Raw genomic sequence first — 18,541 nt, forward strand, 5'->3', positions numbered from 1 at the left:
TCAAAGGAAATTACCGATGCTGACTGTTCTGTATTTCCAGGCTGCACCATAGTTTCCTGTTTTCAATTCAGCTCTTCAACAGTTATGTTTTTTCCTCTTTAATTCACCATACGCACCCATAGATGAACCAGCACTTAACTATAGCCCAAATTAAATTGAATTTGTAGAACAAATATAAAACAAAACCCAGCACTTAAGAATTGTCATGATAAAAATAATCAGTACTCACTGTCAGAGACATCATATTTCATAAGAGTTAATTGAGGTCCTGTATATCCTCTCAGAACAACATAAAAGATCCCAATCAATGCTCCATTTAGAAAAAAAAAACAAAGATTCAGAGACAAAAACAAAAATTGCTGGAAAAGCTCTGCAGGTCTGGCAACATCTGTGGAGAGAAATCAGAGTTAACGTTTCAGGTCAAGTGAACTTCCTCTACTCTAATGCTCCCTTTAGGTTCTACAACAATTGGAAAGGTCCTGTGCAGGCAAAAGCAAAATACTGCAGATGTGGAAATTCTGAAATAAAAACACAAAATGCTGAAGAAATTGTTTGTCTGGCTGCATCTGCAGAGAGAGAAATAGAATTGACATTTTGAGTCCTACATAGAACATAGAACAGTACAGCACAGAACAGGCCCTTCAGCCCACAATGTTGTGCCGACCACTGATCCTCATGTATGCATCCTCAAATTTCTGTGACCATATGCATATCCAGGAGTCTCTTAAATGTCCCCAATGACCCTGCCTCCACAACTGCTGCTGGCAACGCATTCCATGCTCTCACAACTCTCTGTGTAAAGAACCCGCCTCCGACATCCCCTGTATACTTTCCTCCAACCAGCTTAAAACTATGACCCCTCGTGTTAGTCATTTCTGCCCTGGGAAATAGTATTGAGCTATATTGAATTTGACACTTTGTTCTTCTCTTTACATACGTTTTTGTGTAAGCTTCACATTAGTTACCTCCTTTACATTACTTGTCACTGTGCAAAGAAAAATCTTCAACCTGCACACCTAATCAGTTACACATTAGTGGGCACTTTGATTATATGGCACTATTTTGAAGACACCAATATTTATCCCTCAATCAACATCAGAGAAAATAGATTTTCTGACCATTAATTGTTGCTTGTGGGAGCTCACTGTGTGCAAGTGTGCTGTTTGCATTTTCTACATTACAATAGAGAGTACACTTCAAAAGTGCTTATTTCGATTTTGGACTGCATTAAGTGCAGCTCTGCTTAGGTCTTTTGGGACAGTGGTAGTGTCCCTTGCCTCAAGGCCAGTAGAAACTGAGTTCAGGACCCACCTGCTTCAGATGAGGCATGTCTGAACAGGCTCATTGTAAAAACAATTATAAATGCAACTCTTTATGAAAGATGTTTCCAAGGTGACGCAAGTTAGTGGAAGGGGCTCATTGTAAAAAAAAATTATAAGTGCAACTTTTTATGAAAGATGTTTCCAAGGTGGCACAAGTGAGTGGAAGGAAGAGAATTGGCAGGTAGGTGTACTGTCAAAAGTTTGTTGAGGTGGAAGAGGTTTATTCAACCTCTGTTGGATTGACAGCCGCTGGAAACGAAAGGAAAAAACAAAACTGAGCAGTTAGAGCAAAGAACAACACACAAAAGAGGTGGAGATATTGATGGTGATTTGTTTGAAATGTGTTGGGAAGAGGGAATCACATGATGGGTTAGTGAACGCAGAGGGAAGGAGCAGGCGGGCTCTCCTCAGAGGGCGGAGGCTAACGTTTTTAAACACTTGGTTTGTGCCCATCCTTCTGAAGGAGGGGAGAAAAAAAAGAGACAGGGGAAAGAATTAAAACCAAAAAAAAGTGAAAAGTTTCCCGCAAGTTTGAGAGAGCGAGACAGCAGCAATTCTCTTCATAACCGAAGCTCAGAATTTGGAAGTAAATGGCTAGCTGACACTTTAAGCTCTCCTCCCTTTTGGGTTTAAGTTTTGAGAAAAATATTTTTTGAAGTTTTGTGTGTGCATTTTTGTTTGGACATTAATAGAGGTTTGGGGAGGGAGGGGGCTGTGTCCGGCGGGGAGGATGCGCTGAGGTGGGTCGTCTTCCTCTCCCTTTCGTTTTTTTTTATGTTTCTTTTTTTTATATATTTAAAAAAAAGTTCTATAAACAGCCCCCTCCCCAAACCAGTCGGCAGTTCTGAGGAGGAGGTTGTGGATTTCGGCAGCACCGTCGTCGGCCGATCCGGAGGAGAGGGAGAGGGAGGCCAAGATGGCGGCGGATCCAGTCCAGGTAAAGAGGCTTCGTCTGTAACTGAGGGAGGGAGAGGGAGAGGGAGAGTGTGAGGGGAGAGAGGGAGAAAATGTGTGTGAGAGAAAAAGGGGAAAAAAAAAGTGGGACGATGAGGCTTCTCGGGGTAAGAGAGTCAGAGGGTGTGGGCAGCGTTGCTCGGCTTTCACACACACACACACTCTTCCAACTTTGTAGTAAAATGTGTGTTTTCTTTTAAATGTATGATCTACGACTTTCTCTTTTTTTGTTTCTCCCGTTTTGATTTCCCCCCTCTCTCCCCACAAACGTTCGCCCTCTGCCTGGTTTTCAAGTTTTTTGTTTTGCAAACTGCTCTCCTACCACAACAACTGAGGAAAGTCAGTCAGATCCTTGACAAATTTTTCTTCCCTTTTTTTCTTGTTTTTGGCCAAAGTGAAGGGTTGGTTGGGCGGAATGGGGGTGGGCAACGGTTGAGATAAATTAATAATTTTTAAAGTAGAGGGAGAATAACTGTTGAGGGTGATTTTAAGTGTTTGTTTGAGGGGGGGGGGGGTGTGGAGAGGGTGAAAGCGTGTGTTTGACTGTGGGCAAGTTTTCTTTTGGTCGATCCCTGTGTGTATGTTTTGTTTTAAGTTTTTTTTTTGATGTGTAGAAAAGTTGGGAGTCCAGAAGAGCCTGACCTTCCAGGCCTTGAGGTTAGCTTTAATATCAACCACTGAAGGAGGGGGGGGGGGGGGGTTGGTGATGAAGGAAAACTGCTTAATTGTTGTTGGACTCTTGGCCGCCTGCCCAGCACCGAGTCTCTCGTTTCTTTAATATCCTTTAATGGAGGCGTAAAGCGAGTTTGCAAATTCCTGCTTTTCTGAACAGTTTATTTTCTAACTTGAATCTTCAGTTCTGTTTCACCTTCACTGTGGCCACAGTGAATACATGTCACTTTTAGATATGGGAAGGAAGTAGTGCAATGTGGACATCATTCGTTTTCTTTCAGATTCGGTAGGAATAGACCGGTTTTGTGTATTTAAGGTAATTCGTTGTTTAAAATTAGCCCCCTTATCGTTCCAATTGATTTGAGTAGACTGAGGTTTTCTCTTATTGGACATGAAATCTTTTGTTCTGTACTGGCTGCATCAGTTGGATTGATACATTTTAATGAGTCTTTGAAATTGCACATTACTTTGTCAGTTGTGGAAAAAACAAATATAAATGTTTGTCAAAGGTCACAATTATGTAAAAGCTAAAAACTGTCTTTCTGCAAACAGACATGTGAATCATTACAAATTGATAAATACTGTCCAGGAAATCATTAGGAAACTAAATTTTGAAAAGAATTAGAATGAAGTTTCCATTCAACTATTTGAATGATCTCATGTAATTGGAACCTGCTTCTGTAGTAAATTCTGCAAATGTACTGTTTAGGATATCATATGTCCTCACAATAAATGTACATGGGCATAACTGAGTGTGTGTTACTTTGTAGTAAAACATTCTTTTCCTGTCAGCTGATGTTACAATCCAAGTCTAGTGTCATAATTTTGTGGATAAAACATAAATCTTTCTGTCATGCGGCACAAAGAGGATCAGAAAACCTCTGTGACAGAGTTTCCTTATTTTAACATTTAAATGCTTAAAGGAGGATGAGAACAGCCCATATATTTACGAGGTGGGGAAGTAAACAAAAACTACATGTATATAAGTTTTAAGGTACGTGAGATGAACAGGAACCACGTGACTGACTTCACCATCTATTACCACGTCTCAAAATCTGCTGTCTTGTGCACTCACAAGAGGCATTACGCTAACATTTTTAACAAAAAAAGTTGACTGAGTTAGTTAAGTCAAACCACAATAGTTTGAGAATTGTGTTTTTTTTTCTGTTGCCCATACCATGCTTGTTTATCTGAAAGTATGTTGCTGGAAAAGCACAGCAGGTCAGGCAGCATCCAAGGAGCAGGAGAATCAACATTTCGGGCATGAGCCCTTTATGAAGAAGGCTCATGCCCGAAACGTCGATTCTCCTGCTCCTTGGATGCTGCCTGGCCTGCTGTGCCTTTCCAGCCACACATTTTCAGCTCTGATCTCCAGCATCTGCAGTTCTCACCTTTCTCCATGCTTGTTTATCTGGCCATTATCATTTCAAGATATGATTTTTGATTAACAACAGAAAATGTTATTTATAACTGTCATTTTGCTCCCAGATGTTGCTGCACATTGTACAGTCATTAGTGAACATATCCATTTGACTTTTATGCTGGAGCAAAGGTCCATCATAATTTCAGAAGTGGGGACATCAGCTGATCAGTGTTCAGCACAATTTGCAGCTCTTCAAACACTGAAGCTGTCCTTGTCCAAGTGCCGCAAGACCTGAACAAAACAAGGCTTGGGCTGACAAGTAGTAAGAAATATTTCTTGCACTTGTAAGGAGTGAATGATATTTTTCAAAGAGCAAATCTTAGTCATTATCCCTTTGATATTCAGTGGTATTATCACTGTCGAATCACCTACTATCGACATAAGGATACTCTTGACCAGAAGCTGAAATGGATTGTGGCTACAAGAGTAGGTTAGACTAGGAATCCTTCAGCAAGTAACTTGCCACCTAAATCCCAAAACCCAGTCCACTACACACAAGCTAGGAGTATACTGCATGAGTGCAGCTCCAACAACACTCGAGGTGTTTGACCACATAGAGGACAAAGCAGCCAGCTTGATATCCACAAATATGCCCACCACCTCTGAGACGGTGACAGCCATTAATGGTAGAAATTTACAAGGCTCCTTAGACAGTGCCTTCCATACCGTGGAGCACTGGCATCTTGAAGAACGTGGGAACACCAGCACTTGCGAGTTCTCCTCTAAGCCAATCACCAACCTGCCTTGAAAATATCTGTTTCTTCAACCTCGCTGGGTCAAAAGTCTAGACTTCCCAGTAGCATCATGGATGTACCTACACCAGATGGATTGCAGTAGTTCAAGAAGGTAGCTTATCATTATAAGGGCAGTTAGGGATAGGAAATAAATATTGACCCAACTTGTGGTGCTTGCATCCCAAGATTGAATTTTTAAACTGATTTGGACATTATTGAAATCTTTTTAATATACGTATAATATTCACTTTTATTTTTGGATATTCCTTGACCTCAGCATGTCTTTGTAATTGATTTTATAAGAATAACAAATGTGTAAAGGATTGCTTGGGAATTAAATGTGAATGTATTTCAAGCATAATAGATCCCCTCTTAGGTTAACAAATAAAATTGATAGCGAAATACCATAGAGACATGTCTAATTTTGAGCTCCACAACGATGCATTTGGTGTATTTTCTTGGACAGAAGCACAAAATGCACGATAACCAGTCAGCCACCCATTTTTCCAAACTACCAAATATTTTTTGCTTCAGTGCTGAAGACTAATTTTACCCTGTAGTTCTATCCATCTTTGTCAACTTTCCTCCCTTTCCAGTCTTAAAGTGGTGAAGTCTTGTTAGTATTTGATTCCATCACTACCTGTCACCATCCAACACACTAATCAACTAGCTGCAGGTTGAATCTGAGCTATGAGAAGCCATTTAGCTTTTGTACCTGGGCTGTTGTCTTTGTGCGATCTTGGTTCATCCAGGAACATACTTGATGTGACTTTGTTTGTTTTTACCTGGTTTTCCTTCTGGTTTTTCAAAGAAAAATCCGATTTAAAATTCATTGATTTAGTGACAATTGCTTTTTTGATCAAGGAATTCTAAATTCCTGCCAGACTTTGTAGAAGTATTTCCTAATTTCATTCCTAAAAGGTCTGACTCTAATTTTGGGAGCAAATTACGACACATGCTGGAATCTACTGAAAACAACAAATACTGGAAATCACAGTGGATCAGGCGGCATCAGTGGAGAAAGAGGGGCTAATGTTTCTGGTCGAGCTGACTCTTCGTCAGAGCTGCTTTGTTGGCTCTGAAGAGTCACCTAGACTCTACATTAGTTTCTCTCTCACTTTATGAATGCTGCCTGACCTCCTGTGATTTCCAGCATTTTGTTTTCTGACTCTAATTCATTTGGGCTGTTTCTCTAATCGTGCATTAAACAATCAGCAAAATTAATTTTCTTACCTATGTGCCTAGGTTCTCCTTGGAAACATTTTTGAACTTTAGTAAATTTGCAGTTTGAGAACTGATTACTTAGACTAGTTTGCACTCACACAACCAGTATATCCTTCCCAAATGTGATATTTGTAAATACTATAGTTGTGGTCTGACCAAAGCCCTTTTAACAGGAATCTAATGAGGTGGGAGAAATTGATATAAAAGCCAGAGTTCCATTAGCCTGGACTTCTCACTTGCCTATTTTGAAATTCATTGACAACAGTTTTTTGTTTGTTTGTTTAATCTGAACATTTCATTTTAATTTTGTACTTTTATCTGCACAACTTGATAAAGTTGCTTGAGGGCTTTTGTGGTATAGCCGTAGCATCCATATGTCTGAGCCAGAAGGCCTGGTTTGAATCCCACCTGTTCCAGAGATGTCATAACATATCTGAACAGGGTGATCAAAAATATTTATAATGTCGCCTAAGGCTAATCTTGGCCATTGATAAATAAAAATATCTATTTATGGCTCCTGTGATGTAATGTTAGTGATCCTACTTACTACTTGCCTACTTCCTCTTAAACCCTTGGAGAAAACAGCCTGGTCCAGAGGGATTTGTAATATTTTAGTCCTATTAGTTTAATTGGTGCTTTTGTTTGTGTGATAATTTTCAATATTAGCATCCTTGGAATACCTGACATGGTGACCTCTTTCTGTACTGTAAAATTGGGCTTTAAGTAATTATCAACATTTCTGTCATTTCTTACTTTCATTGACAATGACCAGATACCAATTTTTAGCTTTGAATTATTTGCCAATATTTTGATCAACCATGAGAGCCAAACCTCCTCCTCCTGATTTCATTTGAGGTCTGCATGCCCACTTTTAGTGCATGTGACAGATAGTAGTCCAGAATGTGGTGCTGGAAAGGCACAGCAGGTCAGGCAGCATCTGACGAGCAGGAGTGTCAATGTTTCGGGCAAAGCCTTTTATCAGGAAGGTAGCAGCCTGTGACAGATAGTAGCCAAGTGACCATGGCTACTTCTAGGATACCCTCTGCTGCCCAAATTAAGAGCTAACTGGCACTAATGGAGAGTCAGACTTTAGGTCTTCAAGGCTAATAAGGCTCAGCTACTGCTATAACTAGTTGACACATAGGGAAGAACCACAAGACTTGCCATTCCAGTATTTCTTTGGACCAGTAAGATCATACATTGGCACTAGTTATGTACTTGTTAAATTGGCTCCAAAAGGAATGCAGGTTCAACTCAGAGGCTGATTGGCAACATAACTGATGTCTTGTTATGAAAGGCCTTATTAGTGGATGTTTATGGGGCAAAAGAGATGAAGGATACTTTGCACTCAAAGGAAGTACATTTTGTTATTCAATTGAGAAAAGTCCATGTGCTAATATTATTGATTCAGGAGTTAATGTTCAAAATGGTAGCACTAGGAACAAGCAAAGAATAATGAAACCTTAGTTTTGAAAAGTGAACAGCCAAGGCCTGTGAAGAAATGCAGCAAATATATAAAAATAGTACAGTAGAAGTGCCTCTACTCCCATGAAAAATGACATATCTCAGTCAAGAGTCAAAAACTGATAGATATCATCAAGAAAGAAAGCACTTCAAGAAAGCTAAAAGATCTGAAGACAAAACCATAGCTCCACTGTAGGGGAGTGAAGTTGCAAGAAACAGTGAGTTGTGAGGAATTAGCTCTTTCTATTTTTAAATAGCAATGTTTTGGGGGGAGGGGAGGGGGAGGAGGAGAGAAGGGAGGAAAAACATTGGAGTGGAGGACTTAAAATACCATTTAGGTTATCTGTTCCTCTGTTTGCTTGGCAACCAAAAGGGAAATTAATTGTAGATACTTATCTGTGGTTGTGATGTGAATGATCTTGAGTAGCTGCAAGTGGCCCAAAATTGTATAACATCAAACTGGGCTTGTGTACTTTTCCATCTATGGTATTTGGAAGAATCTGGTGGAAAGGAATGATTTCTGTTCTACAGAATTATGACTTCTCACAGCACCGAAGTGGGTTACTTGGCATATACATGTTAAGAGTGTACAGGAATCCTACCTTCAAAAGATGAGTCGTGGATATTGGTAATTTGAAAAGTATCATTGAGTGTTCAGATGGCAACCAGCGAGAAAATTGGAGGAGCTAACATTGGGTGATAAAGATAGTTATGGAAAATATGATTGCCTCTTTATCATGCTTCCCTTGTCCAGAATATTAATTTGATAGCAGAGAAACAGTGTTGTAGCTGGGGAGTTTGCAAAGAGAATATTTTTAGACGAAGGAGTCTGGAACTTGGGGGCAGCTCGATTGAATGAGAGAAATGCTAGGGCATATACTTTCGAGTTACTGAACCAGACATCTGGAAACTAATCACTGCATGTAACAGAAGAATTTTTAAAAAGTAACCAGAACTCGGCTGCAAAAAATCATGATGCAAAGACTAATGTAAGCTTTAAGGAGCAAATTGAGACTTTAGCAGAGAGGAAAGTGGTGGCAGGAGAGAAGTAGGTTGTGTCAGTGTGTCTCCTAACTGCTTCTCCCCAGAATAGGAAAGAAATTACTGGAAACTGACCCAAATTTTTATTTGGATGTTTGTCTTGCACATTGACAGTTGCACTAAACAAATAAGAAATATGCTTGTGACATTGAAGTAACCAGAAAAGCTCTGGTGTTAGTGATGTGAACAATTTGCAGAACAGTGTTTATTTGCAAGCATGATCGTGAACTTCTGACTTGTCACTTTTTAATTTTCCATCACTTTTTCTCACTGATATTTCTGTTTTTGAATTGCACTGTTCCATCATGACTTGATGCTAGTTTCTGGAAAAGCATTTTTTCTTTCAGCTGAGCAGTTTGCAGCCTTCTGAACGCAATACTAAACTGAGTAATTTCTGACCATGAATTCTTACGTATCATTGGCTTTCTGTTTTTTTTTCTTTGCTTATTTTCTTCCATTTTGTCAGTAGATTTGCCCCATCGCCATTTCCTTTCAGATAACCATTTCTGTCATTTAGCTTCTGCTCACTTTTGTCTTTGGATCCATATTCTGCTCAAAACCTATGACATTTCTAACTCTTCCTAATCTGAGGAAAGATCATAGACCTCAAATGTTAATTCTATTTCTCTCTCCACCAATCCTGCTGAATATGCTGCATTTCTCCCTCAGCATTTTCTTTTTGTTTCAGATTCCTAACATCTGCAGTATGTTGCTTTTTGTTAATGATTGCTGCTTAAATGCAGGTGAACATCTCCTGATTAGGAAACGCCTTTTCACATAGCAAATGGATAGGATCTGGAATGTAGTGTTTGTGTGGAGGAAGCGGTCAATTGAGGCTTTTCAAATTGAGAATTGGATTGTTGTCAGAAAAGGGGAAAAAGAAACAGGGAAAGTAAAGTGGCACTGGGTGAATTTTCCTTCAAGGGACCAGCACAGGTGTGATGGGCTGGAATGTACTCTGTGCTGCAACTATTCTGTAAGTCTGCTGGCAGTTATAAGGAATACATCTCTCTTCCCTTCAACTGGATGTAATAAAAGTCTAGAGTTTTGCTTAAATGACAACTCAGAAACGACGACGAAAAGTATATTATAAGCTTAAGTCCCTTTTGGTGAGGTTGATTGTGCAATCCCCTAACTCCAGTGAGGTGAGGTATAGAGTATGATTTTGCCCTATTAAAATCCTGGCAGATAATTAAAGCGGCAGATAATTAAAGCACAAGATAATTGACATTCTGCTGTGAGTTGCTGGAGGTCATGTCTGTGTTACAAAATAAAGAACAGTACGGCACAAGAACAGGGCTTTTCGCTAACCAAGACTGCACTGACACATGATGCCTTTCTAAACTTAAAATCTTCTTGCCTCTTTGTGGTCTTTATCTCTCTTTCTTGCCTGTTCATACATCTGTCAAGTTACCTCTTAAATATTGCTATTGTATCCACCTCTGGCACTTATTCCCTTTTTACCTTAAACCTTTATCCCCATTAAAAAAAAAAAAATGGGTCCCAGCATTAGTGATAACCGAAAGAACTGTGGATGCTGTAAATCTAAAACAAAAACAGAAGTTGCTGGATAGGCTCAACATGTCTGGCAGCACCTGTGAAGAGAATTCAAAGTTAACCAGCGATTCTGAGAAAGAGTCATCGGACCCAAAATGTTAATTTTGATTTCTCTTCACAGATGTTGCTAGACCTGCTGAGCTTTTCCAGCATCTGTTTTGTGTTTGCATTGATCCCTGCAGAGCACCACTGGTCTCCGATCTCTAGTCTGATAAACACCTTTCCACTGCCACTCTGCCTTGTATGACTAAGCCATTTCTATAGCTATCTTGCCAGCTCACCATGGGTCCCATGTGATTTAATCCATTGTATCAGCCTACCGCACCGGACCTTGTCAGAGACTTGCTAAAGTCTGTATAGACCACATCTACATGCTGCCTCATTGATCATATTTGTAATTTCCTCAAAAAATTCAATCCAGTTTGAGAGAGAACCTTTACCATAAAGCCAATGCTGCCTATCACTAATAAGGCAGTGAATCCTATCCCTAAGAATCTTCTCCAATAATTTCCTGAACCACTAAGGTAAGGTTCACTGGCATGTAATTTCCTGATTGTTCCTTTGTTTAAGCAGGGCAATAGGAATAATGTTGGCTCTTCTCTAGTCCTCTGGGATATCTCGTGTGACTGAAGAGGACACAGATTTTGTATAAGGCTCCAGCAATTTCCTCACCTACCTCCTGCAGCATTCTGGGATAGATCCCATCAGGTACTGGGAACTTGTCTACCTTTAATGCTTTTTACAATACCATCTTTTATTTATGAGTATGCATGTCTGGAGACTCATCATGCACCATGACCCCTCCTTTGTGCATATGAATGCAAAGTATTCTTTAAGGACCTCGCCCACTCAGGCTCCACCCATAAATTCCCTCCTTTGTCCTTGAGTGGACCTACCGGTATAGCTGGTATTTGGGTTCTGAATCTAGAATTGCATCCTAGCACATGGGTGGAAAGGGGACTGCATTTCTTACTGAAATTCTTCCATTCCCTTCTCCAAGTATAGTCTTTAACTGAGTTGCAGTGAACTATAGCAGTAATAGAATTTTGCTGCTTTTGACTTTCATAAACCAGTGTACCTTTGCTCTTGGCTTTTTTTCAATATTTAATATTAAAGGTTTGTAACATAGTTTAGTTTATTTAGAGTTACTAATTTTTTTCTCACATGAAGTGATTTTCATGAATTAATTATCCCTAACCCAATATCTGTCTCTTAACAATTGTATAAGGAAGACTGGAAGTGAAGGCTATTAGGAAGTAACTGAAAGTATTTTATCAATGGTGTGACTAAAAACAGTTTATAATCATTTGTATGAATCATCATTTTGAAATTTGTATTGCAGACCTTGTTTGTTTGAGAGACTGTGTGCAAAAGGGATTTTGCAACTGAATTGATTCTGTCCATTTCCAATACCCAACTATACGTTTCCAGAAAGTTGACCAACCAAGTTAGTGCAAGTGTGACACCATCAGTCCTTGAAGCCATGGCGGCCAGCAGACACAAATGTAGCAACTCTAATAGCCTTTGCTCAGAGCTTACAGATCACCTGATGGCAGTATGTCTGCCTGATCGTTTTGTTTAGGAAAAAGGTAGTCATGGTGTCATTTGATAGTATGGGCAAATTTGGCTGCATTGTAGTTATAGATTCTGGTGTCATAACTTACCAACTCAAAAGATCAAACGTATTTTGGATAACCAAAAGAGCAATTTGGGAAGAATTCAAGGGTGTAACCCACTTGCCTTTGACTGTGTTCTCTTCAAGAATATCGTGTCATTCAGAAACACTTGAGTTTCTTACGTAAAATATTTAGCATAATAGATATAATGCTGTCTTGAATAATGCAGTTAAATGAATTTAGCTAAATAATAAACTCCTTGATGGGATACATTTCCAAATTAAACTGGTGTAGATGTGAGCAGAATTTTTATGTAGTTAGAATGGGTAATTTTTGTTCTGGAACTGCTTTTCCTTTCACTATTAAGCTGTGATGTAATGTTTGTTTTGAATCCCCATGGAATTTGACTCATTTCTTGGTACAGACAATCTTATCCAGTTGTTCCATATTGTGATTATGCTTACACAGCTTCATCATCATCATCATCTCTGGCCTACATCAATAATATTCTAAGACTTTATAGCCACTTTAGTTGGTTAAAAATTAAATTTATAACTTTGTATGGGCTGTTTTGTAACAACCTTAAATATTGTGTTTTAATGGCATTTTGATTTTCTGCTCTAACATGAAAGATGGAGGATTGTCAGTTCACCACTTCTAATGATCACTGTCAAAAAAAAAAGTTGAATGCTGATTACTGGGTATTTTCAGTTGCTATCGGTAGCCAGTTACGGAGATCATACAAAGTTAGAATTGCAACTAAGAGTCAGATATGTTGCCAAGATTGTGAATGGTCTGAGGAGGGGAGGGGTGTTAGGAATCAGTGACCAGTGTATGGAAACTTAGCAAGCCTCAGTTTTATGTTTGGCTTGCAGCCAGCCATGTGACATCTGTATTAGAATTGGCAACACTGGCATAATGTTACTTAAGATACCTTGTATTCCCATTTTATAATGCTTGACCAACTATTGGTAACTGAAGTAAACCTGACAGCTTGGAAAACATTCTTTTAAAAGAAAAATGACTGACTCTTTAATGCTGCTAAGTCCAGATACCATATGTTCTTTGACTTGTAGACCCTGCCTTCTGGAGATCAGCAAATCTATGCTGAGATAAGGGGAGCCAACCAAAATTGGAAATGATATTCTCTCCGTGACTGTGATGCATTGTTCCTGCTGACCTTTCTGCCATGTCTTTGCTTCATCAAGTTCGGTGGATCTTCTCTGATTTGCTTCCAATCTAATTATTTTCCGTCATCTCCAATATTTCTTAGGCCATTGTGTGCACTGTTGTATCTGAAGTTTCCCAAAAATCTGTGCTTGGTCACTTTATTCTAATCTGATTATTAGTATGTACACCACAGACTTGCTACTAATTCCATCTTTGTCCAAAGTTTAACCAAACTGTTCATTTGCAGTTTTTTGCATCTCATTCTTTCTAAGATGAAAAATAAATCTAAACCCATATCTACTCAGCCACAATGGCTACCCAATTCCAACTCTGTAACGTTGTCAGCTTCCAGTTCCTGTGTCAGTTCATCAGTTGTTGGGAACCTTCATCACTCGTTAATCTTGACTACAGTATTTGTCATTCACTTAGCTTGCCTCAAATTCCAGAAAAGTCAGCTCTGAACAATTTTGGTTTTCTGCTTTCCCAATGCCTTACTTTTCAAAACACTTATATCCCTTTTGTAGCCAAGCCTTATCCTTATACTTGGAGAAAGTGAGGAATACAGATCCTGGAGATCAGAGTTGAGAGTATGGTGCAGAAAAGCATAGCAGGTCAGACAGCATCTGAGGAGCAGGAGAATTGATGAATGATGAAGGGCTTCTGCCCGAAATGTTGATTCTCCTGCTCCTCAGATGGCTGCCTGATCTGCTGTGCTTATGTATATATACCTGTCAAGCCTTGCGGTACTCAGTCGTATTTCTTCAATCTTCTGATTCTGGCCTCTTCTGCATGCTGCCTTTACTGTCTACTTGTTGTGCCCTTCAACTGTCTAGTTCCATACCCTAGTGGAATTCTATCCTAAAACTCCCCTTATTTTCCATTTCTCCTCTCCACTCCTTTTAAGACTATTCTTTCAAATCCACTGCTTTGCCAAGCTTTGATTGTTGATCCAAAACTAGAGACATTGGGAGGGGACAGTTTCTTTTTCTAATATCATTATCTTCTGGTGTTCTTTGTTATCCAACATGAAATTTATGTAAATAGATTACATTTAAATGAAAAGAGGCATTGTTTCTTTTATTTGAATTCAGTAATTTGCTTATGTTTGCATGCTAATACAAACATCTTAATTTTTTTGTCTTTCTCCATAGCAGTCTCTTCAGTTGTGTTTTTTACCGAGCGATGATACAATGTCAAAAGTTAATAGTGCTGCTAGTCCGAATTCTGGTAGTCTTCGTTTTTCTGTACAACTGGAGCTGTTAAGATGTGTGTTATCCTTTTATTGCTATCTTAGTTTTGACTTGCTGTTACCCCATTAATGTGACTGCTTATCTGCAATGGCAGTAATAAATCTGATACTTTTTTTTAAACAGTCAAGTTTGAGTGCAGTAGTATGCTGCACTGTAATGCTTAGTTAAGGTTGACACATAGTAATGGGCCTGTACTAGTGACTTGTTGATGTGCACATGTAGACTTGACATGGTACCTTGGCCATAGTGCATAAGTTTTGATAGTTTTCTGGCTACAGCTATAATAGCATAGTACCAACCAGGATGATGATGATGAAATGATCACTATTTTAAATGGAAAAAGAGGAGAGTCTCTATTTAGTGACTTAGAATCATAGAGAAGTAAGCGCGGAAACGGACCCTTCGGTCCAACTCCTTCATACTGATCAGAATCCTAACCTAATCTAGTTCTATTTGCCAGCACTTGGCCTATTTCCCTCTTAAACCCTTCCTATTCATATACTCATCCAGATGCTTTTTAAATGTTGTAATTGTACCAGCCTCCACCACTTCCTTTGGCAGCCAATTCCAAAAACGCACCACTCTCTGAGTGAATAGATTGCCCCTGAGGTCTCTTTTATATCTTTCTCCTCTCACTCTAAGTCTATGCTTTCTAGTTCTAGACTCCCTCACTGCAGGGAAAAGACTTTGTCTATTTATCCTATCCATGCCCCTCATGATTTTATAAACCTCTAGAAGGTAACCCCTCAGCCTCTGATGTTGCAGGCAAAACAACCCCAGCCTATTCAGCCTCTCCCTGTAGTTACTAGTGGTGTACCACCGGATCTCTTTTTGGTCCACTACTGTTTGTCATTTTTATAAACTATCTGGACGAGGGTGTAGAAGGGTGGGTTAGTACATTTGTGGATGACCCTAAGGTTGGTAGAGTTGTGGATAGTGCTGAAAGATATTATAGGTTACAGATGAACATAGATAAGCTGCAGAGTTGGGCTGAGAGATGGCAAATGGAGTTTAATGCTGGAAAATGTGAGGTGATTCACTTTGGAAGGGGTAAGAAGAAGAATGCAGAGTACTGGGCAAATGGTAAGATTCTCAGTAGTGTAGATGAGCAGAGAGATCTGTGTCCATGTGTGTAGATCATTCAAAGTTGCCACCCAGGTTGACTGGGCTGTTAAGAAGGCATATGGTGTGCTAGCTTTTATTACTAGAGGGACTGAGTTTCGAAACCATGAGGTCATGCTACAGCTGTACAAAACTGTCTAGTGGGCTGCACTTGGAGTATTACAGTTCTGATCACCGCATTATAGGAAAGATGTGGAAACTTTGAAAAGGGTTCAGAGGAGATTTATTACGATGTTGCTTGGTATGGAGGAAAAGTCTTACGAGGATAGGTGGAGGGACTTGAGGCTGTTTTCGTTAGAGAGAAGAAGTTTGAGAGGTGACTTAATTGAGACATACAAGATAATCAGCGAGTTAGATCAGGTGTGCAGTGAGAACCTTTCCCCAAGAATGGGGATTGCTAGCACGAGGGGTGATGGATAGATTATAGGATAGATGTTAGAGGTGGTTTCTTTACTCAGTAATGGGACGCACTGCCTGCAACAGTTGTAGACTCGCAAACTTTACGGGCATTTAAGTGGTCATTGGATAGGCATATGGACAAGAATTGAATAATGTGGGTTAGAAGGGCTTCAGATTAACTTCACGGGGTGGCGCAACATTGAGGGCCGAAGGGTCTAGTACGCTGTTATGTTCTATAGCTCAAATCCTCCAACCCTGGCAACATCCTTGTAGGTCTTTTAAGAACCCTTTCAAGTTTCACAGCATCCTTCTGATTGGAAGGAGGCCAGAATTTATCTCAATATTCCAAAAGTGGCCTAACCAATGACCTGTACAGCCACAACATGATCACCTGACACTTCTACTCAATACTCTGATCAATAAGGGAAAGCATACCAAATGCCATCTTCACTATTCTATCTACCTGTGACTGTACTTTCAAAGAACTGTGAATTTGTACTCCCAAGGTATCTTTGTTCAGCAACACTCTCCAGGACCTTACCATTAAGTGTATAAGTCTTGCTGTGACTTGATTTTTTCTAAAATGCAGCATCTCTCATTTATCTAAATTTAAACTCCATCTGCCATTCCAGCCTATTGACCTATCTGATCACGATCCTGTTCTATTGAGATAACCTTCGCTGTCCACTACATCTCCAATTTTGGTGTCATCTGCAAACTTAGTAACTAATACCTCTCTGTGTTCACATCCAAATCATTTATATAAATGACAAAAAGTAGTGAACCCAGCACTGATCCTTGTGTCACTCTACTGGTCACAGGCCACCAGTCTGAAAAACAACCCTCTGCCACCACCCTCTGTCTTCTACCTTTGAGCCAGTTCTGTATCCAAATGGCTAGTTCTCCCTGTATTCCATGAGATCTAACCTTGCTAATCAGTCTCCCACGGGGAATCTTGTCGAATACCTTACTGAAGTCCATATAGATCACATCTACTGCTCTGCCCTCCTGAATTCTCTTTGTTACTTCTTCAAAAAACTCAGCCAAGTTTGTGAAGCATGATTTTCTATGGACAAAGCCATGCTGACTTTCCCGAGTCAGCCTTTGCCTTTCTAAATACATGTAAATCCTGTCTTTCAGGATTCCCTCCAACTACTTGCCCACAACTGACATCGGGCTCACCAGTCTGTGGTTTCCTGGCTTTTCCTTACTACTTTTCTTAAATAACGGTACCACGTTAGCCAATCTCCAGTCTTCCGGCACCTTACCTGTGATTATCAATGATACAAATATCTCAGCAAGGGGCCCAGCAATTACTTCCCTAGATTCCCAAAGAGGTCTAGGGTATACCTGATTAGGTCCTGGGGATTTATCCACTTTTATGCATTTCAAGACAGCCAGCACCACCACCTCTGTAATATTGACATTTTTCAAGATGTCACCATCTATTTCTCCACATTCTCTATAATTTTCTTTGTCCTTGTCCTTGTCCTCAGTAAACACTGATGCATAATACTAAGTATCTCCCCCATCTGCGGTTCCACATGTAGACTGCCTTGTTGATTTTTGAAGAGCCTTGTATCCTCCCAAGTTGCCCTTTTGTCCTTAGTGTATTTATAAAAGCCGTTTGGATTCTCCTTAACTCTATTTGCCAAAGCAATCTCATGTTCCCTTTTTGCCCTCCTGATTTCCCTCTTAAGTATACTTCTACTGTCTTTTACTCTAAGGATTCACTCAATCTCTCCTGACTATACCTGACGTATGCCTCCTTTCTCTTAATCAAAACCTCAATTTCTCTAGTCATCCAGCATTCTACACCTACCAGCCTTTCCTTTCACCCTAACATGAATATACTGTCTCTGGATTCTTATCTCGTTCTTGAAGGCTTCTCATTTTGCAGCTGTCCCTTTTACCTGCAATCAATTGCCCCCAATCAGCTTTTGAAAGTTCTTGTCTAATACTGTCAAAATTAGCCTTCCTCCAATTTCGAGCTTCAACTTTTAGATCCAGTCTATCCTTTTCCATCACTATTTTAAAACTAATAGAATTATGGTCGCTGACCCCAAAGTGCTCCCTCACTGACCCCTCAAGTCACCTGCCGTGCCTTATTTCCCAAGAGTAGGTCAAGTTTTGCACCTTCTTTTGTCGGAACATCCACACATTGAATCAGAAAATGTTCTTGTACACACAATAAATTCCTTTCCATCTAAACCCTTAACAATATGGCAGTCCCAGTCTATGGAAGGTTAAAAGCCACTACCATAACCACCACAGATAGCTGAGATCTCCTTACAAATTTGTTTCTCAATTTCCTGCTGACTATTAAGAGGGTCTATAATACAATCCCAATAAGGCTATCATCCCTTTCTTATTTCTCAGTTCAACCCAAATAACTTCCCTGGATATATTTCTAGGAATATCCTCCCTCAGTACAGCTGTAATGCTATCCCCCCCCCCCTTCTATCCTTCCTATACCATTTGTATCCTGGAACATTAAGCTGCCAGTCCTGTCTATCCCTGAGCCATGTTTCTGTAATTGCTGATATCCCAGTCCCACCTTCCTATCCATGTTTTGAGTTCATCTGCCTTCCTT

General features: G+C 39.8%; 1 protein-coding gene across 3 annotated transcripts in view; it reads left to right on the forward strand.

Annotated features, from left to right (window-relative positions):
* The first annotated feature begins 1,750 nt into the window (after window positions 1-1,750).
* Window positions 1,751-18,541, forward strand: part of LOC122554156 (serine/threonine-protein kinase N2-like) — a 117,494-nt gene continuing 100,703 nt past the window's right edge. For 2 of the 3 annotated variants that reach the window (XM_087990429.1, XM_043698732.2), the window contains exon 1: window positions 1,751-2,259. In XM_087990429.1, the coding sequence (XP_087846555.1) occupies window positions 2,239-2,259 (21 nt within the window). In that variant the 5' untranslated portion in view covers window positions 1,751-2,238. The remainder of the gene's footprint in view (window positions 2,260-18,541) is intronic. The other variant, XM_087990430.1, reaches the window with a different exon arrangement.

The sequence above is a fragment of the Chiloscyllium plagiosum genome, unplaced genomic scaffold (assembly GCF_037043375.1).
Source record: "Chiloscyllium plagiosum isolate Xiang-an unplaced genomic scaffold, Cpla_swu_hap1 HiC_scaffold_9, whole genome shotgun sequence".
In the NCBI taxonomy this organism is placed as follows: Eukaryota; Metazoa; Chordata; class Chondrichthyes; order Orectolobiformes; family Hemiscylliidae; genus Chiloscyllium; species Chiloscyllium plagiosum.